Source organism: Aedes albopictus, chromosome 2 (assembly GCF_035046485.1).
Source record: "Aedes albopictus strain Foshan chromosome 2, AalbF5, whole genome shotgun sequence".
Lineage (NCBI taxonomy): Eukaryota > Metazoa > Arthropoda > Insecta > Diptera > Culicidae > Aedes > Aedes albopictus.
The window spans coordinates 31,853,872-31,879,278 of record NC_085137.1 but is presented as its reverse complement, the minus strand read 5'-3'; the positions used below and the strand labels follow the sequence as shown (position 1 = coordinate 31,879,278).

Sequence of the window (25,407 nt, the reverse complement as noted above, 5' to 3'; positions counted from 1 at the left end):
ACCTGTAGAGAAAAAAGGTAAATTATTAGTGAAACTTAGCAAATACTTACCTGGATTTCTCCCACTAGCTGTGCAAATACCGGTGCTTGGTACGCCCCGAAACAGGGGAAAATAACCAGAAAAGCTGCCGTGCCAGTGGATTATATCGTAAGTAGACGCAAGAATAGAAGTTTTCTTATGTGTAATGTATAATTGAAAATATTTGTGATTACAAAAATAGCATCCGCGCAACATACCGATTAGGGTAACGGCCCCAATTATAGTCCAACCAGAGAATTGAGAAAAGAAGTCGTGGCAAGGAAACCATTTAATTGTAAGTTGTTAGTAATTTTAGTCTGTGTTGTGAATTGTGTTTATTGAATTTGTTAATAAATTTCAGTTTAAGCGTTGCTTCAAAAAACCTGAGCCGCTATAAAAATCTGGTTTCCCTCTCGGGAACACCTGTATCTGAGCCAAATTTGGTATAGAGTCTTCAGTCTCCGATTAATCGCTTCATGTTTGATGGAGGCTTTTAATCCAATGGGTTACATAGCCGCTAACCGAATGAAGAGAGTAATGTTCCGCGTAATATATCACAAATCAAAAGAGGTACCGTGAGGTCGCCATTCACCGCTCATTTAACGGCATTTTCGTATATACTTTAAAAATTAAAAATCGACGTTTGCGAATATTGCACTTTAGTTTACGTTAACAACTCAACAGTTATGTTGTTATTATAGAAAAAAATATAAAACGATTGTAAAATATGTTTACAGCCGAAAAAATGAAAATTCAAATGTGTAATCTCTTGGCTCCTATTACCGCTCATGAATCTATTCACCGCTCATAAAGAATCCATTCACCGCTCACTGGATTATTTTTTCATGGAATCACAGAAACTATTCATTTATAAAAACAAAATAACTTTTATTTACAAAAGTATTGATGACTCATGACGTTCAGTTCATCCTTTTTTGTCAAAATTGAATCTTAACCGGGTTTTGCCTATTGGATATTTTTTCCGCTGTTTGCCCTGAACAGTTCCCATGTTGTCCTACAGCGCAGTGTGAGAAATATTGTTTGAGAACGTGATTTCAGGTACACCCATATAAAAACATGGTGAAATGAATGTTTTTAAATGTGGCAGCATATTACATTCACTTTTGTTACGATACTTTACTAACATTTGACCATTTTTATATGATTGACCCAAAATGAGCGGTGAATGGCGACCTCACGGTACGATACATTACGTGGAGCGGATGTACTGAATTGGGTACCAGACCAAGTCTCTGCTGGGTGGCGCGAAATAGGTGAGCCATAGACAATAGAATCGTCAATGTCGTAGGGCATAGTATGTGACTATTGTCGAAACAACACTATTTTTGGTCATTGTCCAACCAAAATCATAAGCGGCGTCCACTTACACTGAGCGCATAACTACACTACCCGTCGTAAGTACGGACTCACAAAAAGTATTGCAACAATATTGCATCACCCTGACTCACCTCAGTATCTCTAAAACTAGAACACCTACAAAAATGCCACCTTCAGAAAAGTTGTTGCTTTTGGGCTTCTGAATTACTTTCCTGAAGACAGCATCTATGTAAGTCCTCAGGTTTTGGAGATATCGAGGTGAGTCAGGGTGATGCAATATTGTTGCAATACTTTTTGTGAGTCCGTACTTATGACGGGTAGTGTATATTAGGGTCAAGATTAGGATAAAATCATTGGTAAAATATAATAAAACTTTTTAGTTTGTGTAGTTAGTTGAACTAAAGTTACCTTTTTATTGAGACATTTTCTGTAGGTTTATTCTGGATTACAATACATTTAGCTGAATTACTTTATAACGGTAAACAACATTATTCCTTCTTGATAAAAGATGTATTAACAAAAGCATTTCAATGTGGACATAGAATTGCCAAACTATACATCTGATCAGATATTTTTCCGGTATTAAATTTGGGGTGGAGAGTTAAACACTTTCGGAAAATAGTTTTTCAATGTCAGACAAACATCACATGGACACAGCTACCTTCTCTACTGTCTTCTCATTTTGCCGCTTCCTATCCTCAATTGAACTTATCAGACACTAGTTAGGACTGTCTGTGGAAGATCCGGGTTTCTAATTATGTATAGGACTTGTTTAAACGGGATGCCTGATATGCACTGCGGACAAATGGGCTGGAAGTACTGAGCAATCACAATTACTGTCGTACTAATCATATTAAATGCATGCTTTTCTGCTTACATCCCAAACGTCGCCAACCGGCAAAGAGAACATGACGAAAAAACGCGAGATGGCCCTAACAAAAACTAGAAAGACAATGAAAATGGTCACCGATGCAACGATATGGAAACAAAATAGATGAGAAATTATCGACCGAATCATAATCTATGAACATATCGCTAATGTTCTTTATCATTCTCTCTACTATCTCTTCATTTTCTGCCTCTTCCATCCTATTCCCACATCTTCCTATATCCTTTACCCCGTCTATTTAATGTATCTGACACTTGTTGGGACTGGTAACGCCAGCGCCTGCCTGTGGAAGATCCCGGTGTGCTAATTCGGTGTAGGACATGGTAACGGGGGAGGCTTAGTAGGTCCACATCTGCCTACAAGCAGATGGGCTGACAGTTGTCGGCCTGGGTGTGGACTGAGCAATTACAATTACAATTACGATTAGTCCAGGAGTTTCTTCTGTCTATCCGAGAGACCCTTCTGGGCATCCTTCAGAAGTTCATTTTGGAATTTCTTCCTTAATTCTTCTAGGTTCGTTCTGAAATTCCTGCAGAAGTTTCTGCTGGGATTTGTCATAAATATAGGATTCCTCCTGAACCTATTTCCGGAATTCCTCCAAGCCCAGGAGTCCAGGGTTCCTACCATGAAATTTTCTGGCCTCTTCTAACTTTCAGGGATTCCTCCATGAATTCCAACCCGGATTTCTTCCAGGATTCCAGCAAGTTCTTTTAGAGATTTACTCGGAAGATCCGGCATATTTCAGGAATATTCCTTCAGAAACTCCTTCCAAGATTGATTCCTTGTGACACTGATTGTATTGGCTCAGCAGTCTTACTCCAAACTAGGACCGAAACGTCGAAGCGAGGAGGAAATTGTAGTTTGCCTTATCTTTGTATAAAACTGCTGAGCCAATACAATCAATGTCCTAAACTCCCAAGGTCCAGTTGAAAATTCACCCAATTATTTTCAGGATTTCTTCAGCAATCTATTCCGAGATTTCCTCAGGAGTTGTTTCTGAGATTTCTTCAGGAGTTCGTTCAGGGATTCATCCAGGAAATCCTTCCGGAATGACTCCAAGAACTTCTTCTGATGTTCCTCCAGGTATCTTTTAGGGTTTTTTTCCGGGAACTAATCTGCCGTTCTTCGCCAAATTGTCCCATGTTATATGGGAATCCCATATAACATGGGACAATTATGCGTAGAACGGCAGTAATTCGATTCTTTCATTAACTTCTTTCGGGATTCCACCAGGACAAGCTCATTAGAATCTCAAGATGGCCGCCACAATGGCTGACTTCTGCACGTACTCACGATCACGATCACAAATCTCCTTAAAATCAAAACCAGCGCACCGAATTATCCTATTTCAAGCTTTCCACAAGTGAGCAAGAACAACATAATAATTATGCTATCTTATGATGTTTATTTTTTGACATTTGTGCGTTTGAAGTTCTGGTACAATGGTGAATCGGGATTCTATGACGTTTGTCCTTAAAAGTTAGAATCATTCAATAGGAGTATCTCCAGAAGTTTCACCTGAGTTTGCAATATTTGTGCCAAAATTTCTAGCTGAAATTCTTTCTAAGAATAACAAGAAACAACTTCTAAAGATGATAAAGGAGAAATTCCAGAAAAAAAATTAAAAAAAAAACATGAAGCAACTGCTAGAGGAATTTCAGCAGGATCCTTTCGTGGTTTCTCCACAAATTTGTTCCAGGGCTCCTTCAGGAGTTTTATGTGGAATTCCCAAGGTGTGATGATGCTCTGGGGTTCTTCCAAGATTTTCTTCTGAGAGTCCTAAAGAGATTTCGTCTGCGATTTCTTCATGAGCTCTCGCGGGACTTCCTCCAGGAAGTACCCCGAGATTCTTCCAGAGATTTTTTCTGGGATTTCTTGCTTCTTTCCAACAATATTAGCCGGGATTTGTTTCGGGATTCCTCCAGGAGTTCTCCCGGGTATGGCTTAAGGAATTCATTCCGATATTCCTACACAAACTCCTTCCAAAATTCTGCCAGGAATTCCTTCCAGGAATTCTATGCAAGAAACCTCCCGGAGTTCCTTCTGAGATTTCTTCAGGAATTATTTCTGAGCTCTTCCATGAATCCTTCAAGAACTTCTTTCAGTATTCCTCAAAAAAAAAAACTTCTTCGGGATTTTTCAAGGAGCTCCTTCCGGGATTATTTCAGAAACTAATTCTAGGATTGCTTCAAAAATCACTTCCGGGATTCCTCGAGAACTTCTTCTGAACTTCTTTCAAGTGCCATCTTCCGCGATTCTTCCAAGAACTACTTCCCGGACTCTTTCGGCAACTCCATCCGGGATTCCTTCGGTAGCTCCATCAGGAATTCCCCCAGGATTTTTTTTCTGGGCTTCTGCCAATAATGGCTTCTAGACTTTTTTTCAGCAACTCCATCGTAGATTTCTTCGGCAACGTCTTCCAGGATTCCTTTTTGAACTCTTTCTGGGATTCCTGTTGAACTTCTACCGGGAAGTTCTTCTGGAATCCTTTTATAAACTGCTTCCAGAATTTTTTCAGAAACTTTTTCCAGGATTCATCCAGAAACTCTCTTTTGGTATCCTCTTAGAGTTCCGGCGCAGTATCATAACGTCCGAGGCCATAATGTCCCAGGGCTTTATGGCGCATTTTTCCGGGGCATAACGTCCGAACGTGATGATACGCCACGAAGTCCAAGGAAAGAAGGCACATAGGATATTATGACGCATCCAAACTTTTGGACATTATTTCGCAAAAAAACGCGACTTAGCGACCGGGACTGTATGGCCTCGGACGTTGTGATCCGGCCCCTAGAGTTCCGTTTGTAATTCCTGCAGATCCTTCTGGATCCTTCTCTGTATGTTCTTTCTGGATTTTTTTCAGATGTTTCTAATGGAAATCCTTCAGTAGTTTATTAGAGAAATTACACCTACAGTTTTAGTTTATAGAATTTTCCATAAAGTTTCTACAGGATTTTATTAAGAAAATACTTCAGCAAGTTCCTTTTGGTTTTCTTCTGAAGGTATTAGGAGAATCTCGGATGGAATTCCTGGAAGATTCCCGAAACTTCATGAGAAATCCCTTGAAGTCCAAACAGGAATCTCAGAAGGAATCCTGGAGGAGTTCCTGAGATGGGTCCTGTTAGGAATCTCAGAAGAAACTCCTGGAAGGACTCCTAAGGGAATATTCTGAAGGAACCCCAAAAAGTATCTAAGATATAGCTCCCTGAAGAATCACAGAAGGAAATCCTAAAGGGATCCTAGAAAAAAAAAATGTGGAGGAACCACCGAAAGAATTTCTGGAAGAATCTCAGGAGAAATCGATGTGGTAATCTTGGAAGGAATCAATTTATTGAGAAATTTCGGATTTTTTTGGGGTCTCCACCCGAGCAAAGTTTCATAACAATCGGATAACATACTGTGTTATCTGATATCAAAAATAACTAACTAAATTTGTCCTCATTGTGGCTGAATAAGCAGGCAACATAACAAACATGATAACAACCAAGTATACCCATGATACCATTAAAATATCTCATTATGTTATCATCAATGGCATCCTGATAACAACTTCTGTAAATCTATCAATTTTATCCAATTGAAAACTCATTTTGTTATCAGAAAGATATTTGCAACGGTCATTGATAACTATCTTCCGTTGTTGTTGTCGACGATGGTGCCCCCAGTTTGACAGGTATTGGTAACATGAACTACCAAGTTGATAACACAAAATTGTAAAATGAGTTCTTAAGGGAACACTAGTTATCAGTTTGTTATTGCTCAGTTATTGTACTTTGCTCGGGCAGTTATCCGAGTGATTAAGGCTATGGATCGCCAATCCGGAGACGGTGGGTTCGATTCTGATGACAGCATTGTGCCATTGAGCATCACTGTGCCATTAAGCATCACGCATTCATCGAGTACGCAATCGAATTCTCTCGTTCCAATCGGGAGAAATTTCTCGACTCCCTGGGCATAGTGTTGTATCATTTTGCTTGCCTCGTAATATACAAACATTCATGCAATGGCAGGCAAAGAATGCCCGGAGGGAACTTCTGAAGGAATCCTAAATAAACCCCATCAAGAACTCCCTGAGAACTCCACAAGAATCTCCTGGAGGGGTCCTGGAACAAATTTGTGGAGAAACCGCGAAAGATTCCGGGGATTCCTGTGGAGTCCCAAAAAGTTCTTCATAAATGTGTATAAAATACTATTTAAAATAAAGCAAGTCAAACAGACTAACAACTCTACGTTTAGTTTGGAAATCTATGACAACTGAAAAGTTGATAAAAAACAACACAGACTGCACGGGCCTTCTCTTTACAAAAAACGAAAATTTTCAAACTCACAAAAAAACAATACTACATACAATCAATCCGTTCTATCCCTTGTAGCGTCCATAATTTTTCTCGGGGACAGTCAACCTATCAACCGGAAAGCCCTAGCAGTATATCCGATCTTTCTGTTTTACTTCATCATCTCGTGGTTGGTAGTATCGCACACCAATGTCTAACTGGCGGAACACAGGAGGAGACTTAGTAGTACGCAAGTAAGCCCAATTTTCCCAAGCCCGTACATCCCCGTACCACTGATCGTACGCGCGCGTGTATATGTATGTAAGATGGAAGCGACGACAGCTTATGCTAAGCTTATGCTAGGGGTGATAAATCCTGATTCCTAGATAGACAGGTGATTGTGATTGTGAAAGTGTTTTAAACGAGATATTCGTGGACTTAGGCTACAGCAAATTATAGTCAAAACCGCTTTTTAGATGGAAACTGTGAACACCTACATGTAGTATGATGAGTTGCTATTAGATGGAGATAAGTCTTTTTGTACCATATTTTTCCACTGTCTGTGCACTTGCAGCATCCTTTATGAGAATAATAAAAGTACTCTACAAATAGGATAGGATTTAGTTTGTTCGGATGGAAAGAAAGCCTTGGTTAAGATCTACCTAGAATTTATTTATTCAGTTTTTTTTAATCTCACAGTAAGAGAAACATTCGAAACAAAAAACAGTAAGCAAAATCATATTTCACTTGTGTACACTTGTAAAATCCTAGAACTATTTAAAAGACCCTAGATTAAAACAAAAATTTGCTTCGCTAAAATCATCGAGTGGGTGCTACCACTCACTGCCTCTAATCCCGCTCGTCGGAGCTGTTGGCGGCACTGTGATTGGGACTTGGGACCAGTTCGAACGCCAGCTGCATCTTGACGCAGTCCTTCTTGCGGTTTTTATAGGTCAGACTGTTGGAACGGGGCTTACGGCGCATAAAATGCCGTTCGACCCACTTCAGCATCGTCAGCACGGAATCCGTCGACGGGAGACGCCGCTCGGCTGACGTTTTGACTATCTGAGCGTTGGTGACGCGGAACGTGGCTGCCATACCTTTGAGGGCCTGTGGGAGGAGATTGGAGTTGGTGTAATTGCTCCAGTATATCATGTTTCAGAGGGGATGATCTCAATCTATTGATCGTGACGGGAGTTTACATTACATTTAAAACTTCCTGCTACCCACCTTCAGTTCCCCATGAAGCCCCCTGAGACCCCCGTTCACCCCTCTGAGATCCCCTCTTTCGCCCTTCAAAACCTCCTAACTCTCTTAATCACAACATGCCCTCCCCCGAAACTCTCTTGGGCACTTTGTCTTCCATTTCCCCGAAAACTCCATCGGTTCCAACATGTTCCATCTGCCCCCATCTGTCTCCAGAGAAGCTGCTTCTTAGCAGTTCTATGAGCACTTCCACAGATATAAACAGAGAGTTTCCTCCGCCAATGACCATTTTACATGTGTATATCGTGTGGCAGGTACGAAGACGCTTTATGCCCAAGGAAACCCAGGAAATTTTCTTTACGAAAATTTCCTGGACCGACCAGGGTCGAGCCCGTCACTCTCACCATGGTCTTGGTGAACCCCTCATCGGCTATATGGGCCCTCATTTGTATTCCCTTCAAAACTCAGTTGGCCCCTTACCCCTTCTTAGCATCAATGGGCCCCCCTTTTTACTTCTTTAAAACCTCTTGAGCTCCCCCCATTGAATCTCCCTGCTAATTCTCTCTACACCCACTTCAATGAATCCCCCTTAGGACTTCTGAAAACCCCTTCTGCATCCATCCCCTAAAACTGTCGTTTTGCCATTTTTAATCGCTCCTGAAACTTTTTCCTCCCCTACTTTTGTCAATCTCACATTAAAGCATAACGTAGATGCTCTGAAGTCACCCGAAAGGCTAATAAACGGCGCATGAATCCGAAACCCAATCCCAACATTTCCCACAAGGAACTTACCATCATCGCGTCCTCATCGGTCACGTCATCACCAGCGTAGATGATCTTGATCCGCTCGCTCCAATCCACTCCGAATGCCGTCCGCAAGATATAGATCGAGGCTCGACCCTTGTTCCACTGGACCGGAGGTTTCGCTTCCACGGCGCAATGCGCTTCGGTGACGCTGAACCCGTTGTCGATGATCAACTGGCGCGCCTTGGTCACCAGTTTGGATCGCCACTCGTTCGGCGTCTCCCGGTAGTGGAACGTCAGCAGAGCGCCCTTGTTCTCAACCCATGCCCCATGATGACAAACCTGTCGGGAAGAATATGTTAGCTTATCTTAGCAAAATCGACCCTACCGGTTTACAACTTACCTCTTCTTGCAAGGCCTTGAGCAGTTTGGTCATCTTGCCCTCGTACTCCATGGGCATCGGATGGATGAATTTACTGCCATCTGGATGCTCAATCTCCAGGCCATGGTTTCCGGCGTAGGTGATACCTTCGATTCCGACCATGGCTTTGACGTTGTCCACATTTCGACCGGAGATGACCGCAATGTACACGTCCGAGTGGTTCGACAATCGCTGAAGTACGTTCTTGGTCTCTGGTGGCAGTGTTGCCAGATCTGGGTGGGGTGCGATCGGTGCCAGAGTACCGTCGTAATCCAACAGTAGGGCCAGTTTGTGATTGTATCCGACGTAGCTGAAAGTGGGGATAGATTGTTAGTTTCTTGAAACAGATTCAATATGTGAACCGAACTTACTTCAAAAGGTAATCATCGAAGTCATCCACAGTGACCGGGTGCATCGTAGTGGTACCGATTTCATCCTCTTCCAATGAATCCATGGCTTTTAGGAACTGTCGCATCCAGCTGTTGACGTCCTGTTGCATTTCCCGCCTTCGCATGCGTCCCATCCGTAACGAGCGCTCGTCTTCGGGCATGGTCAAAGCCCGATGTATCACTTCCGCTGCGGATTCGATTTCGTATGGGTTGCAAAGCAGGGCCTCGTGCATGGTTTCTCCTGCTCCGGCAAAGGGCGATACGATCAGAACTCCCGGTGGTTCGTTGATTTGACAGGCGACGAATTCTTTGGCGACCAGGTTCATTCCGTCGCGGAGTGGTGTTACGAGACATACCGAGGCCTCCCGGTAGAAAGCGGCCAAGTCTTCCTGGCCAACACAGCCGTAAATGTACCGGATTGGAGACCAGTTGGCCGTGGTAAATCGACCATTTATCCTTCCCACAAGCTGATCCATTTCTTCCTTCAGTTCTTGGTATTCCTTCACATCAGTACGCGAAGGAACCGAAATTTGAAGCATGCTGACATTCTCTCGATGCTCTGGATGTTTCTCCAGAAGTACTTCAAAAGCCTTGAGGCGGTTGACCAATCCTTTGGTGTAGTCCAGCCGATCTACACCGAGGATGATCTTCTGGTTGGTCCTGAGGACACGCTTCGCCTTTTTGGCCAGTTCGACGAATCTTTCGAAGGGGATTCCAATCGGCAGGGGTCGTACACGGACGGATCTACCTCCGTGCTCGACGAGTAGGTTCTTTCGGTCGACTCGGCAACCGAGATTTCGCTGACAACAGTCCACGAAGTTCAAGCAGTAATCTCGAATGTGGAAACCGATCATGTCGCACGCTAGCATTCCTTGTAGAATTTCATCTGACCAAGGGAACAGACGGAAGATATCCCACGGCGGGAATGGGATGTGCAGGAAGAATGCTATGTGACATGGTAGGTTCTTTTCATCTGCTTCTTCGCGAACCCAATTGGCCGCCAGCATTAGATGGTAATCGTGAATCCACACGATCGGCACACCTGGGTTCTTATTTTGCTTCAAACATCTTTCTAATGCCTCTACAGTCTTCGTGGCAAATTCCTTATTCACCTGATAGTATGCGCTCCAGTTTTCTGCGTTAAACGTAGCTCGGCCGGGCATCGAGTGGAACAGTGGCCAGAACGTTCCATTACAGCATCCGTTGTAATAGCTGTCGAACAGTACCGGTTCAACGTTCACCGATACGACCTGTTCCGAAAGTAAGCCCGCAGTGGGTGTTCGATCCGAGGGATCGGATTCGGGGATTTGGTCCTTATCGGACAATGTAATGCCAGACCATCCGACCCAAAGACCTTTGCCCTTGATGACGACTGGAGCTACCGCCGTTACTAAACCGCCAGCGCTGCAATAAACCCAGGAAAACAAAAGATCGTTATTATACGGAGAGTCGTAAATATGCCTGACTGAGCGCGCAAGACACCTAATCCCTTCCACGATTGGTCGGGGCGGTCGCGGTACTATTCTACGCCACGCCGGACCCTTATCAGCTCGTATATAAAAACAAAACCAATCCTATTTAGTAATAGCGCTTTTCAAAGTCAAACTCTGTCGCAGGCGAAAGAATTCCGCAACTTCCGCGAAGGAATAGTTTTGTGTACTCAAAACGGGACTGATAGTGGTGGTGCTCGCGCAGATCTCATGCCAATCACGTGAAATCGCATCAACATCTGCGTGGACTGTGCGGAATGCTGAATCCTTTCCACTCGGTGACGTCAATTAGAAATGAGGATCTTTCTCCAACAAGGGGACAAGGTCAAAGCTGCTACTTCAACGTCATTATTCGGACCGTGATAATGCTTCTGTTTGTTAGCTGATGGTTTTATTTTCGCGCATAAATCTGCTTCGAGCATAAATAGACTCGTGCAGTAGCAAAATTCGCAGATTACGCGACGATGGCTGGGTCATCGCAGGATTATCGCAAACTTTGATGACGTATGAACTTTCTTCGGCTGTTGCGAGCCTTGGGAGGCATTTTTCAAAATCAGCCTAGTGCGCAAACAATTCGAATTAAGTGTTTGTCCGTGTCACCGACCGATCGTTATAGGTACCACCGGGAAATGGATTACTATATCGACCGGTCTTATCAGCTGCCTGCTGACGAAAATAAAAACTATATCTAATGACCTACTCCTAAGTGGCGGCGGGCGATGCTCTACATATGATTAGTTCAATTTGAGTGACATTCAAGTACATCGGGTCGTTAAAATCTAGACGAGCGCTAGAGGTTCGCCGGTCTAGGGCTGAAACAACTGGTTTATGCGTTGTTACATAGATATCGCTGTATACACATTCTATTTGTGTATAATTAAGTGTAATTTTACAATGAGATTGTAGTGTTCATTGATTTATTGATATATAAAGTGTACTGAGTTTGCTCAAACTGTAAGACCTTCATAAAGCGGTGCATTTGATCGTTTGTTGACAATGACAAATTATTGTTCAATACCTATTAGATCGCATTTTGTGTGCAATATTAAGTATTAAGCTATTCAAACTCCATGAAACAATGAAGTAAAATTTCTATTGTGCTAAATGGATTGCATCCGTCTCTGCTAGATCGACATTTTACATAGCCTCCATACTCACAAACATTTCTTCTCGAGACGGTTGATTTGCAGATGTTTACTCGGATTCTAGTAGAGTGTCCATTTCCCGGTAAATCTTTTTTATTCAGGGACTTGATACTACTGGACTAACACCAGGAAGTCTCGGGACGTCGGATTTTCAATGAAATCAATCAATCAATCAATCAACGAAAAATCAGAAGAATGGATCACTGGAATGAAAGATCAATCTCAACATTAAATTATACTGGCTGCCCAATGTTTGTGCCGTTAAACTTGTAAAATGATTTATAAAAAAAATGTCAGATGATCCATTGATTGCCCATTGATAACTTCACAATATTCCATAGAAGCATACCAGAAAACCATAGAGCACATTGTCGAATGCTCCCTTCTTTTCGTAAAATTAAGCAATAAAATATTCCAAAATTTAATAAACTGCTCCTTGGAATGGTTGAAACGATCCCTAGAATGATCCATAAACAATAGGAAGCGATCCCTACAACATAGAAAATGATCTATAGAAAACAGGAAAACGATCCATACAAAATATGAAAGCGATCCATAAAATATTAAAAAACGATCCATAAAATCCATGAAATTTTGGAAACGATCCAAAAAATTCTAGAAATAATCTATAAAATATACTAAATAATCCATAAAATTTAGGAAATGATCCATAAACCAACTGTGTAATTTTACAAAAAAAGCCGTCCATGGTTTTATTAGATTCTTGTTTTTATGGATCATTTTCCCAATTTTATGAATCATTTCGAAAAAAAATATGTATCGTTCTCAAAGTTTTATGGATCATTTCTTATATTTTATGGATCGTTTTCATATAGGGGAAATTACCTATTCTCGGCCGTTTTGTTCTCTTCGTCTTTGGGGTTTTTTTGGAACCTATTGAACTTAGAGTTGGTCTCAAATCCTTCCCAACTAAGCTGAATTATATGGCCAAGTTTCAGGCAATTTAGCTGACAAAAACCCCCCTTGACGAAGAGAACAAACCTGCCGATAATACCCATTGTCACCCTATTCTATGGAATATTTTTCTATTTTCTATGGATCATTTTCTATTTCTTGGGGATCGTTCTCTATTTTATTATGGATCGTTCCAGCGAGTTTTTGATGAATGATTCGTGGTTTTTTATATGCAGAAGAATATTTTCCCATATTAAATTTCCGAAGATCTGGCTTTCTCAGTCTTGGACATGGTTTGCTTTGCCCGAAGTTTCGAGCCTTTTTCAAAAGCATAGTTGCCAACTGTTCTCCGTTACAGCTATCCCCTTGAAAAGGCCCAATAAAAGAGCCGAAACGTCGTGCAAAGTAAAACGCACCGTTTTGAATAGGCAAGACTGAGAAAGCCAGGTATTCGGAAGTAACAGATTTTCAGTCGCACTCATCCAGCACAATTAAATCATAAAAGAATCAGAACTCATTAAAGTGACCACTTGTTTGAAACAAAATTTAATCGATTTATTCGATTCGGAATCAATTTGCATAGAGCATGTCTGAGAAAGGAAACTATTCGTTCAGAAATCACATTTCTTCCATCGTTGACACATTGGCGTTGGCTTCAATGCTATAGTAGCACTATGCTGAATGGTCAAAGAAGTATACGAATATACATGATCATCTGAGGCAACGATTTAGAGGAGGGCCATTGCAGCATCCTAAGTGGCCGTTCAGAAACCACGTAGATCAAATGTTGGTCATTTCAGACCCTCCCTTCGCCTTGTAGAACCCTCCCCCCTCCAACAGTCAACGGGACAGTGCCACCCGGTTGACATGGTCTGAAGCCCAAGCGATGCTGGACATCTACGTGACAAAGATCACCAATCATAAACGTTTTCCAGTCTATGACATGCCAGGAGCTCAACTCGGATCACTACCCAAAGGTGGCCATCACGAATTTGGCTGTGGTCGATTTCAACGTTGCGTCAATGACAGAATCGTCTATGAATTTGCAAGGCATGTAAAACATTCTAACCATTGATGCACTTACTAAATATATCATTCGACTACGTAATACCGCTGACCCATTCTGCCACTGACACCACTTGGAAATAACAGCTCCGTCGATCGCTTGATTACTCTTGCTGAGAAAGGTCTGCATTTCGTTAGCACTCTCGGACAACCTCGGACTTGCATCATCAGTTCTCATGATTTTCCTATAACTGAGCATGCCGACAATCTACATATGATCCCCATCAACTTCTCGTAAGAGTTGAAAAGCACAGTTGAAGAATTTTCGACCAATATCAAATCATCGATAATATGCAGGCCCCAGGTTTTAATAACATCTTAAACTTGATGCTCAAGAATATGAGCTATCAGTTCTAACAACATCTAGCCCTGATTTTCAATCAGTGCCTCAGATTTTGCTATTTTCTCTCTGTGGATGTCAGCTAAAGTAATCCCCATCTGAAAAACCTGGGAAAGATAAATAAAAAGAAAATCGCGTTAAGTACTGTTCCTTTGAATTCCACTAAGAATTTGCATCCTTTGACAGATACGTACTTCGACCTCAACTGTAAGGTCGTCTTCAGTGTCTTGTACTTGACTCGTACTTGAGTCGAGTCAAGTACAAGACACTGAAGACGACCTTACAGTTGAGGTCGAAATACGTATCTGTCAAAGGATGCAAATTCTTAGTGGAATTCAAAGGAACAGTACTTAACGCGATTTTCTTTTTATTTACAGATATTCCCCTAACAAGCCCAGGTTAATCATCATCATCCTGGGAAAGATCCTTTATCACATAAAAGCCTTCTCTCAGGACTATCGAACCTCTAGATAGAAGATAGCAACATCATGCTCGAGGAATGGTTTGGTTTCCAACGCAGCTGATCAGCCGTCTACCAGCCGTCCCGAGTTACATGTGGAACAAGTCTGGGTCCAAATCATCTGACATGGCTCGGTTGGACGTTGAAAAAGTGTTCAACAATAGTCCTGTTAAACGACGCAGGTTGAACTTGCTCGAAGTTGCTGCATCTTGCTCTTATCCATTAGTCAACAAACGGGTGAGAGTAGGATGCAGCTACTTCGAGCAAGTTCAACCTACGTCGTTGAACAGGACTAATGTATGACATGACGACCTGGTGTACAAGCTGCAGCAGTACCCAAGTAACCCTGCTGTTTAAGCTGTACGTATTGCATATTTAAAGCGCATATATTGTCATGCATTGCCCTACATTAACCATTGAAGTTGAATTAAAGTGGCAAGTGGCCTTCTCTGACTTACGATTATACTGGTATAATCGTAATTCAACAATAATGGCGCCACTTCCCACTTTAATTCAACTTTAATGGTTTATATAGAGTAATGCATGTCAATATCTCTCTCTCTCTTCTTGGCGTAACGTCATCATTGGGACAAAGCCTGCTTCTCAGCTTAGTGTTCTATGAGCACTTCCACAGTTTTTAACTGAGAGCTTCCTCTGCCAATGACCATTTTGCATGCGTATATCGTGTGGCAGGCACGATGTCAATATATATGTGCTTTATTTATGCAATACGTACAGCTTCATCAGCGTGGTTACGTGGGTACAATCTCTCCAGCTTCCTTATCTGTCAAACAGGACAATTCAGATCTCATAAATGGAGTAAGTTCTGAAGCGCATGACATACTAGAAGCCCGCTCCAATTCAACCTCTCACCTATGACATGCCCTCACTCCTAGATGTAGGAACGCTGTCACTATTTGCGGAGGACACGTCCATCACTATAGCAGGAGAGTCATCAGAGTGCTTACGTCCAAGCTCCGAAGAGGCCTAAATGCACTGTCAGAGTATCTCACCAGTCGGAAGATCTGCATAAATGTAGCGAAGATCCTGATCGTCCTTTTCTTGCGCTCCAAATTCGCTCGAATTGTTCCAGTAAAATCATCCTCAATGGTTCAATGGTGGAATGGTCCGATCTTGCTGGCTATCTCGCGTTGACAATAAACAGCAAGCTGATCTTGGAACAGCAAGTGGACAAAACTGTGCAACGTCCTGCTCTGAGGTTGCTGTACCCGTTGTTCCAGAAGAACAAGCATGCTGTCTACAAGAAAAACCCATTTTCCCCGTGATCGCTAGAAGCAGCTGCAACGAATTGGGAGGCAGTTCCGATAATAAGTCGCTTGTCTGTAAATGTTATCAGTGGAGAGTCCTGTAGACTGATTTGCATAGCTAGCGGGAGACGACAGTGATTGACATTCCTCTCGTCAGTTGGCAATGATCTGGATGCCATGTAGGACGGAAGCGAGTGGCTTCGCTTTCGCTAGTCAGAAACGATCCACTCAAGGGAATTCCCGGGCGATGGTTCGTTTGGTTATTGGTATCCGACTATCACAAGACAAGACCATGTGGACACGGATAAATCTGGAAGGTAACATCCTTCTAGAAAATCCACTGTTCTCGCACATTCAGGCGTCTGTATGGATTCGGTGCTGTGGTTAGTCATTTTGGGGACACTGCACAAGTAGTTGGTTCACGGAGTTTCATATTATGCACAGTAACGGAAAACAGTATCGTTTCAATGATGGTCACTTTATTATACACAAAACATTATAGACGAAACACTATTATTCTGGTCGGGTTGTAAACATATATTTAGTGATTGCCTTTGGACTATTTGGATTATTTTGAATTTTTGTGGGTATTTATAGTCGTTTTCAATAATGCTAATTTGCGCGGGAAATCCGAAGTGACCCCGAAGCATCAGAAAATGGTCAGAAATGATCTACCTGTTTGTGTGATCCTATATGATACCTAATCTCATTAGAATCAGCAACAACATTGGCGTTAACATCCACTGTAGGGATTTTTTCCAGAAATTTCGTCATGATTTCTTTCTGGAATTTCTCTTGAAATACTTCTTGAAATGTCTCTTAGGATTTCTCACAAGATTTCTTCCGTATTTTTTACGCAATTCTGTTTTAAAATGCTCCCGGAGTTTTTTTTCCAGATTCCTACCACTATTTTTCCAGGATTCGAACATTTTTTTTGAAGTTCTTTCTTGTGAATCTTCCAAGATTCCTAAACCCCAACCGATTTCTCCTGGAGTTTCCTCCAAAGGTTTTCCCGGTATTTCTCCCAGAGCTCATTGTGGGATTCCTCCTGCGTTTTGCTCAAAGACATTTTCATGGGATTTCTACCTGCATTTATCACGAGATCTCCATAAGGGTTTCACTAAGGACATATCGCAGGTATTTTCGCGAAGTTTCTCCTGGAGTTTTTCTCGGGATCCCTATTGAAGATTTTCCGCGATTCCTTCCGGTGTTCCTCTTGGGATTTCCCTCTGAGATCTTCCTATGATTTCTTCCAGAGTTGCTACATGAGTCATTCCTGGGATTTCTCCTAGAGCTCCTCCAAGGACTTTCTAAGATGTTTTTCATGAATTTTCTGCAGGGTATTCTTCTAAATTTGCAAGTTTCTCTCAGGATTTCTACAGCAGTTTCAGGTAGTATATTTCCCAAAGGTTCTTGTGGGATTTCTTTTGACGTGACATCCGAGATTTCTCCCGGTATTTTTTTAAGAAAATTCTGAGTTTTTCTGCCCTTTCTCCTAAGATTATTTTTTTCGTAGTGCCTTCTGGGATTTCTGCAGGAGCTTTTGCTGATATTTCTTATGCAGTTCTTCCCGTGACTTCTGTTTGAGCTTTTTCCATGCTTTACCTAGTAGTTGTATAGCCGGATTTTTTGCAGTGATCCACCTTAGCAGGAATTGGGCTTGCAATCGAGCTCAACAACCATGAGCTTAGCATGATTACAGTGTCCCGGATCTGTGAGCAGACTGTTATGCTCAACTCATTTATAGCTGGCTACTGTCTCACTTCTGGAATAAACAATGAGCTGGAGTTTGCTTGACGAGCCCTTTCTACTTGGTCAATTATGTCTCAGTTGTCCTGATATTATTTTATTACAGGTTTTTCGGGAATATTCTCAGAGCTCTTCCCGGTATCCCTAAGAGATATTGTCGCGAGATTCTGGATGCTCCTTTTGAGAAAAGTGGCTCCCGGAGTTCTTACAGGGGTTTTTCCCAGGAGTTTTTCTTCGGATTCTTACGATATTCCTTGTAAGAAATTCTTGGAGTAATATAGGTTGGAATCCAGGTTAAACCTCGCAAGACTAAGACTAATTGGAGAAATCTCGAGGAGCTTCAGAAGAAATCTTGAGAAAAACTGGGACATCTCGAAAAAAAAGTTCGCTGGAGGAAATTAAGGAAATTTAAAGAGGAACTCTGAAAACCTCTACGAGAAAGCCCGTGAGGAAATCCAAGATAAATGTCGAAGAACTCTTAAAGAAATCTCTGATGGAACTTCTGCAAAAATCCAGATAAAAACTGTTGGAAATCACTAAGAGAAATTCCCAAAGGAACTTTGGATAAACATTAAAAGGATCTCCGGGAGGAGTCCTGCGGGACTCTTTGTAAATATATCTCGGGAAACCCACTTGAAGAAACCCCCGGAAAATACAGCAGAGACCTCGTGAAAACTCCTGTAGAAATCATTGAAGAAACTCTAGTAGAAATCCCAGGAACAACTCTCAGAAATCGCGAAAGAACACCGAAAAACTCTAGGAAGGAACTATTTATGGGAGCAAATATGTACGTATAAATAAACCCTTCCTGTATGAAAACCTGGTAGAAAAAACTCTGGCAAACCAATATGTACAAAAATACCAAGGACACGTTCAAGGAATAATTCGCGAGAAAAAAAAATCTGTGAGAAACTGCGAAAGAATTTAAAGGAGGAATTACCGTAGAAATGCAAGGAGGTATACTGGAAGGAGTTCTAGAAAGAATTGGGAGGTTTTGAATGTAATTTCGTTTAAAAAAAATCGGTGGGAATGTCAAAGCAATTTCTTGCAACTGACCCAAAAAAACTCTTGGAAAAATCTAGCAACAATCAATTTTGCAAACAAATATCTTGGGAGAATTCAGTGGTTTGGTGGAATTTATTGCATAAAAAATCTTAAGCATTTTCCCTACAAAGTTTTTCTTCAAAAATATAAATTTTATTAAATTTGGGCTAATTTTTGAATCATACGTTTATTTTCTTTTTTTTGTGTTTGGGTTATTTTGGGTTTGTCTGGATGATTGAAAATGGCTATGTAAGGAAAAGGTAAATTTATATTGCACTTGCGATATGATTTAAGTATTCGATACATCGAGGTAGCGACAGTGCCGGCGAAACACCCCGGACCCACAAAATTAAGAATGTAAAAGTTTTAGAGAGTGTGTCCTAATAACCCTTGAGCAGTCGCGTATTCGGCCAACCTCAGCGACACCTCGCTCACGTTGTGTACCACACGAGTGTTTTTTTTTTCATAGTTCGTAAAAGTTTTGGGATCGTGCAAACTTCTGAACTTATTACAATTTTAACATGATTTCAAGGTAATGGAAAAATTCTCAACGTTGTTTCAACAATTCTGATTTTTAAAGCTCTTTCAGTTAGTAAAAAAAAATCCTTTTAAAATTTCCGGTTAATGAATGTCAAAGAAAACCCCAAAGTATACCGCAGTTAACATATCTTAATATTTTGATAACACTTTTTCAGAAATCCTAAGCTTTCTGAGTTATAAAAAATGTGGCGTTCAAAGAGCTTCCAAGCTAATTGAGAGCTAACAAAACTGATTTGGGATTGTTTTGAAGTTTATTCGTACTTCTGTTGTGTTGTTATATTTCATGAACGGTAGTTAATTTCCATTTTCTATCAAATAATAAAATATTCGAAAGTTTTCGATTGCCATTATGAAGTTTTTCAGTGGGCCACATTCCAATTATTTAAATAAACTTTTTTTGTTGTAATTTATGTAGTTTTTATTTTTTGTTATAAATTTCCACCTTGTTTTTTTGTTAAAGGAACTAACTAAATACCTAACACCACTTTTTTGCAAACCCATTTCTATATCTTATTTTCGATTTTTTTTGGATCAATCTCTAAGCTCATTATGTTGAAAAAACTTTTCCAGAAGTTCATACGATAGCTTCATAGTTAATCTCTTTTTATCGTGTATTGTCACAACATTGAACAAACTTCGTCAATATTCAACTTTTACAACGAAGTATATCTATGAAACTGCACATTCTCTTCTCGTTTTTCGACAACAGCCAAAACAATTCGTGAATCACATCACCACTTCTTGCTCAACAAATTAAAGTCCAAAGAACGATTGTTCACTCACCTAGCATTACGGCTGAGGTTGCCACTTTTGGGATCTCGTTTCAGTACGAATGGTAACCGATTTGACACCACAATGATACTGCTCTTGGTCTGGGCCTCCTGCGGGCTGGTGACCGTGATCTCGCAATTGGAGGTCATTCTGGAGTTTTCCTCTGTTCGTTTAGGCTTATCAGGACTTGCACACACAGTTACTGCATCTGACGATCACTATGTCCAATTGTTTATCACAAACGTGTTTCTAACAGACACATAATTTCCGCACGTGTTTTTGGCTTCGAATTGCAATCGAAATTATCACTGGTCACTTTTTTTGTGTAAATTTGAAGAACTTCACAGTACACAGAAAACGATTGAAAAACAAAAACTAGAACAATTCAGCCAGAGTCCTGGGAGATAACCGACTTCGGGTAGTCTATGTCTTGGCTGCCTACGAGACGAGGATGCTGCCCCTGAAGCAGTTGAGATTCAACTGACTTCCGACCGAGTGCTCCGAGAGCTGATAAAGGAGTCTTTTGCTCGATTGCGATGTGCTCGTAAGAGGTGTTATTGTTTTCGCTTTTTTGTTTCCACTCTGATCGCGACCGTTGAGTTGAATGTTGTTGTTGTTGATGAACGACCTGCTGGCCACTATCAGTTGTTATAGGTCGACCGGACCGCCGGGATTCATCCCGTAACGGATTCCACTCACTCGCGAGGCTGCAGGGCAGTCAGTGTTGATGGGTGTTCCGTCCATGTGTAGCATGGATGCGATCATCACTATATCGGTATTGTCGCGCGAGATAACTGCTCGCACTCGGTACTTCAACGCCGAGGTCGGGGAGACATCTCCAGAACTACGCACGCTAAAGTAAATTCACACAAACTGGTCACCACTGGATCGGGTCTAGTCCATGGTTGGACATAAGTCATTTGGAAATGAGGCAATTTCAGGTTTCGCAGCCATTTTCGACATGTCCTTACCTTACGAGCCAACATCAATCCATCTGTACTACTTGTGCAGATGCAGAGGATTTTTAAATAATTGTCAATTTTGTCTGCCCAAGCTTAACATTCTATCACTATATCTTATTGATGGTCCTTACCGGTTCTTACGTAGCCTGCGCTCTCTACTTCTTCTGCCATAGCTACCCAACTGGGACGAAGCCTATTTCTCAGTTTAATAATAAATACTCAAGTAACATTTTGTAGTCAAATATACTAGAAGAGGTTTTAAGAACCGTCATAAAACCAAATTAAAGGGTAAAAAAGGGTTTATGACGGTTCTTAACACCTCTAAAAGACTAAATAGTCATCAAAATGTTACTTGGGTAAGCACTTCCACAGTTATTAAGTGAGAGCTTTCTTTTTGCATTCGTATGTTGTATAGAAGACACGAATATATTATATACCCAAGGAAATCAAGAAAATTGCGATTACGAAAAGATCCTAGTTCGACCTGGATTTGAACTCGTGATCTTCAGCATGGTCTTGCCAAATATTCGTGGGTTGACCGCTTTGGCTATGAGTTCTCATTGGTGTTGAAAAACGGTGTCTCCAGTATCTCAACCTGGGTAGCAGCACTATACTCAAGATCCACACGTGATGAATACATAGATTTAATTAAAATGGACCCAGAAACAAACATTTTTCAATCGATTAGCAAGGAAAGTTAGGAAAAATTATCAATTGAACAAGAGAATCTTTGTTCTTAACATTTGAAAGCAGTCAATGTAATACTTGTCAGAAAGAGTATTAGAGTAGCTTTCGATTCTGTAAAAATCTGAATTCGGTCGAGTGTAGAAAAGTTTTACCATCTAATATGATGGCGTGAAGAGCTGTTTGCAGGGTTCAGGTAGACTCTCGTGAGAGTGCCCATCGTCATCATCATCATCATTGAGATCATCACCTACCGGTAGTCGTTAGCAGTCATTGTTTATTCCGAGCTTATCGCCGACCACTCGCCGTTGATAACAAACATCGTGATTGTGTTGTTTGGGTCGCGCACCAGTCAGTGCTGAAGGGATTCGAGAGAGCTTTGGTTGGCTGTGCTCTGGGCTGGGATGCTCAACCCTAATCAAAATCGTACCTACCTATCTGGCTGGTGGTAAACCGGAATAGTGATTTGTTTGGGTGCGGATGGTGTTTCGGTCTCTAGAATAATCATCGGTGTGATTACTACTTTGGGATTCTAAAAATAGGCTATAAGTTTGATGTGTTGTTTGATGAAGGTATAGTTTCATCGTCTGATAATGTGACGCTCTTGAGGGTTGTATATTAAATACTTCCAATGACGGGATTCTAGCTCTTGAAAACTCTTCAAGTTTGTTGATAATATTTCACTAAAGCAACTGTGAACCTTGACCTTCATCAGTCAATTCACAAGAACAACCATAGTAATCCCTGAGCAAAATAGGTAAGGACGAGCACTTCAGATCGCAATAAGTTTTTGCTGCTGTGTTACATTTGAAAAGAAAGTTCTTAGTTGTCTCAACGTTCACTTCTTTCTAATAAACTAACTACCATGCGTCTCCATGACCTAGTTCGCTTCACAGTCTTGTATACAGCTGTTTTTTTTTTAATTTTTCCACCAGTTAATTAACGCTGACATCCTTTCAAGGGGCTTTCCTAAATCTGGTATATTTTACCCTGATAGGATATTTTACCCTGAGGAGATAAGTAATGCAGCTTGACGCTGTAAGCCTGAGCCTTTTTTTTCTCTACATTAGGTGAGGTTTGTTTTTTTTTCTTCCCCTGTTGGGGAAATTAAGCGACTGCGTCCAATAAGCTGAACTTTTGTGGCAAGAGAGGTTTACAACAGCGTCTGTTATCCGAGTAAGGGGCAGCTGATTAACGTGCGAACTCTAATTTCAACTGTGCATCATGATCCGGAGATCATCCTGGAGTTGGTGTCTGGTCCTGCGAGCCAGCCGCAACAAAACAACATTGCAACGGAAAACATGCTGTAGAGTGTAGAATAACACGAACCGAAACCAATGGCACCGACCCCAGCGAACACAAAAGATTTACGATTGGAAGCTCGATTTGTAGAACCACTTATCTCTCTACTTCATTGGGGACACCCGCATTCTCGACAATCTACTGAAGGACCGCGTTTTCGACATCGTAGCGCTCCAGAGCGTTGGACAAGATCCATGGCGGTTTAGAGGTAATCATACCATCTACCAGAGCTGCGGAAACACACGTGAGTTTAGAGCAGCTTTCATCGTGGTGGACGATCAGAGGCGCATAAACGCCCATGTAGGCCAGAAGGAGAAATTCAGACCGACGATTGGAAAGTAGCGTTAGACGATTCCAATGTTCTCCGCAAACTTGACAACCTCAACCGTTCCAAGGGATTTAGTGAGGGCGTCAGCAGTTATGGCTTCAGAGCACAGATATTCCACCTTGATCAGATCTTTCTTGCAGATATCCTGGACGAACCTCTCATTGGTCTCAATATGCTTCGGCCGTTTCGCTGTTCTCCCGGATCTGACGAACGCAAAACAGGCCTGATTGTCCTCAGGTATGAATATATGCCCATTCTGCTTCATCCCGAAGTCCTCTAGAACACGCCTTAGCCAAATCGTCCCTGATCTGCATCGCAGAATGAAATGTATTCCGACACCAACGATGAGGGTGATACAAAGCTTTGCTTGGAGGTTCTCCACGAAACGACTACTCTTCCTATCATGTCTTGCAGTCTTATGAATTACGTTGATTAATTTATTATCATTGCCGACGTTTCGATCCGGCTATTGCACCTTCCTCAGGGCCTAAAAATTGTTTTAATTTATTGACGCAAAATACATAATCTACATCATCGAACACACAAATTGTCTACTCACTCGATACACAAATCAACAAGGTAAAAGTTTAAATAAAAATTGATTTTGTTTGGGTTTGAAAGGTTCATTCCATCTAGTACACGTCTGGGGCACCGGTTAGGTGGTTTTGAGGATTCCCTCAATTTCATCACCTCGGTAGGAACCACTTTTTGATGTCAGTCGCTTCTTGTACTCACTAGATGATATCCGAAATGGTGTTTGTCGATGGTGTAGTGTGTGTTGTGTGTACATTTTATGTTAACTGTTCGGGATTGTATAGGCGTTCGTGTTCTCTTCGTAGGTCCCCTGTAGTGGAGAGTAGGTAGCTGTAGCGCTGTAGGTAGCACTTATACCGTTAGTATCGGTGCGACGGTTTACTGTCATTGGAGTAGTGTATTTGTGGCACATCTCCAAAACCGGCAGAGATCGTGTTTTGAAGCTGCAATCGATTATTGTAGGATCGTCAATTTTGAACATGTGTTGTTATGTTACACAGTGTTTCATCAATGCGGTCTTCTCTGAGAGCTATTGTATCTCTCGGTCAGCATACGAGTATCTGGTTGAGAGTTTTCTGTCCAGCGTGTTTACTAACGATTGATGGCCATACATCCTCGTTGGTAGTTGATTCTTGTTCATACCGATATAGCAGCCCGAGAAATCTCTGCATGAGATCTTGTAAACCACATTGCTCTTTTGCATTTGTGGAACAGGATCTTTCGCTGTTCTACAGAGTTTTTTTTTAACTGTATTGTTGATAGGGTAAATGATGATGGTTGGACCAGTTTGAAGTGTTCCAACACGTAGTCGAAATTCATGTCGAAATTTAGCAATGATGAAAACGATTTTTCACGATAAATTTCAATTTGGCAGAAAGCTCTACTCTTCTAGTTTACGAAAAGCTCGTTAGAAAACAAATTAACTAAGAAAATAATTATACAAATAGTTTTTATCAAGCAAAGAATTCTAATCTTGGTTGGACCAAGGCTGATTATGGTTGGACCAGAAAGCTGATGTTGGTTGGTCCACTCCAAATTGGACTGACACAATAGATTGCACACCTTTTCAAAGTGTTATTTCAGCGTAGGATGAGGTCGGATCGAGTTGCTGTCTTCGGTGCACTTATTCCTCATAGATCAAGGAACAAGTGCACTGAAGATGTCGAGACGACCCGAGACAAATGTGCACTTTTATCACCTTTTTCAGGTGGCATATTGTTACGTGAGTTAAAACAATAACTGATGTTCAAATCACTGATTGTTTTATTGTAACTAATTCTTCTCTTGATGTTAAATTGTTCAGGGTAAAAAGTGATATCTTTCTAATCAAATTATTCTATCTATAATATCGGGATTCCGAGAAAAGTCTCAAGTCGTTTAAGATGTGAGACTGAAATTCATGATATTAGGTTTAAGGTTGAATAAAACAAGTGATTGCGTTGAAGAATAAAATGTATTTCAAATGCATTTACTCAGGCAGTATCGGATGACATCATTTCTCAAATCTACCTACACCGGAATTTGATTATGGTCT

General features: G+C 41.3%; 3 protein-coding genes across 4 annotated transcripts in view; 2 read left to right on the top strand and 1 right to left on the bottom strand.

Annotated features, from left to right (window-relative positions):
* LOC134287516 (uncharacterized) overlaps positions 1–398 on the top strand; it is a 2,300-nt gene extending 1,902 nt beyond the window's left edge. The window contains exons 2-3 of one of the 2 annotated variants that reach the window (XM_062849414.1): positions 69–147; positions 221–398. The gene's annotated coding sequence lies outside the window, so the exon portion shown is untranslated. Of the gene's footprint in view, positions 1–68 lie in introns of both variants that reach the window. The other variant, XM_062849412.1, reaches the window with a different exon arrangement.
* The window catches only part of LOC109402498 (protein YIPF6), a 22,697-nt gene extending 15,567 nt beyond the window's left edge, over positions 1–7,130 (top strand). The window contains exon 5 of the mRNA XM_019675182.3: positions 6,616–7,130. Coding sequence (XP_019530727.3) covers positions 6,616–6,734 — 119 coding nt within the window. The 3' untranslated portion in view covers positions 6,735–7,130. The remainder of the gene's footprint in view (positions 1–6,615) is intronic.
* Positions 7,131–7,167: 37 nt separating this feature from the next.
* Positions 7,168–20,643, bottom strand: LOC109402496 (uncharacterized). The gene is made up of 5 exons (XM_019675180.3): positions 20,076–20,643; positions 9,259–10,680; positions 8,870–9,197; positions 8,515–8,808; positions 7,168–7,626 (listed from the first exon to the last, which is right to left on the bottom strand). Exons 1-5 carry the CDS (start codon positions 20,210–20,212, stop codon positions 7,366–7,368), a joined length of 2,442 nt encoding a protein of 813 aa, XP_019530725.2. The 5' UTR covers positions 20,213–20,643; the 3' UTR covers positions 7,168–7,365.
* Between the last annotated feature and the right edge of the window lie 4,764 nt (positions 20,644–25,407).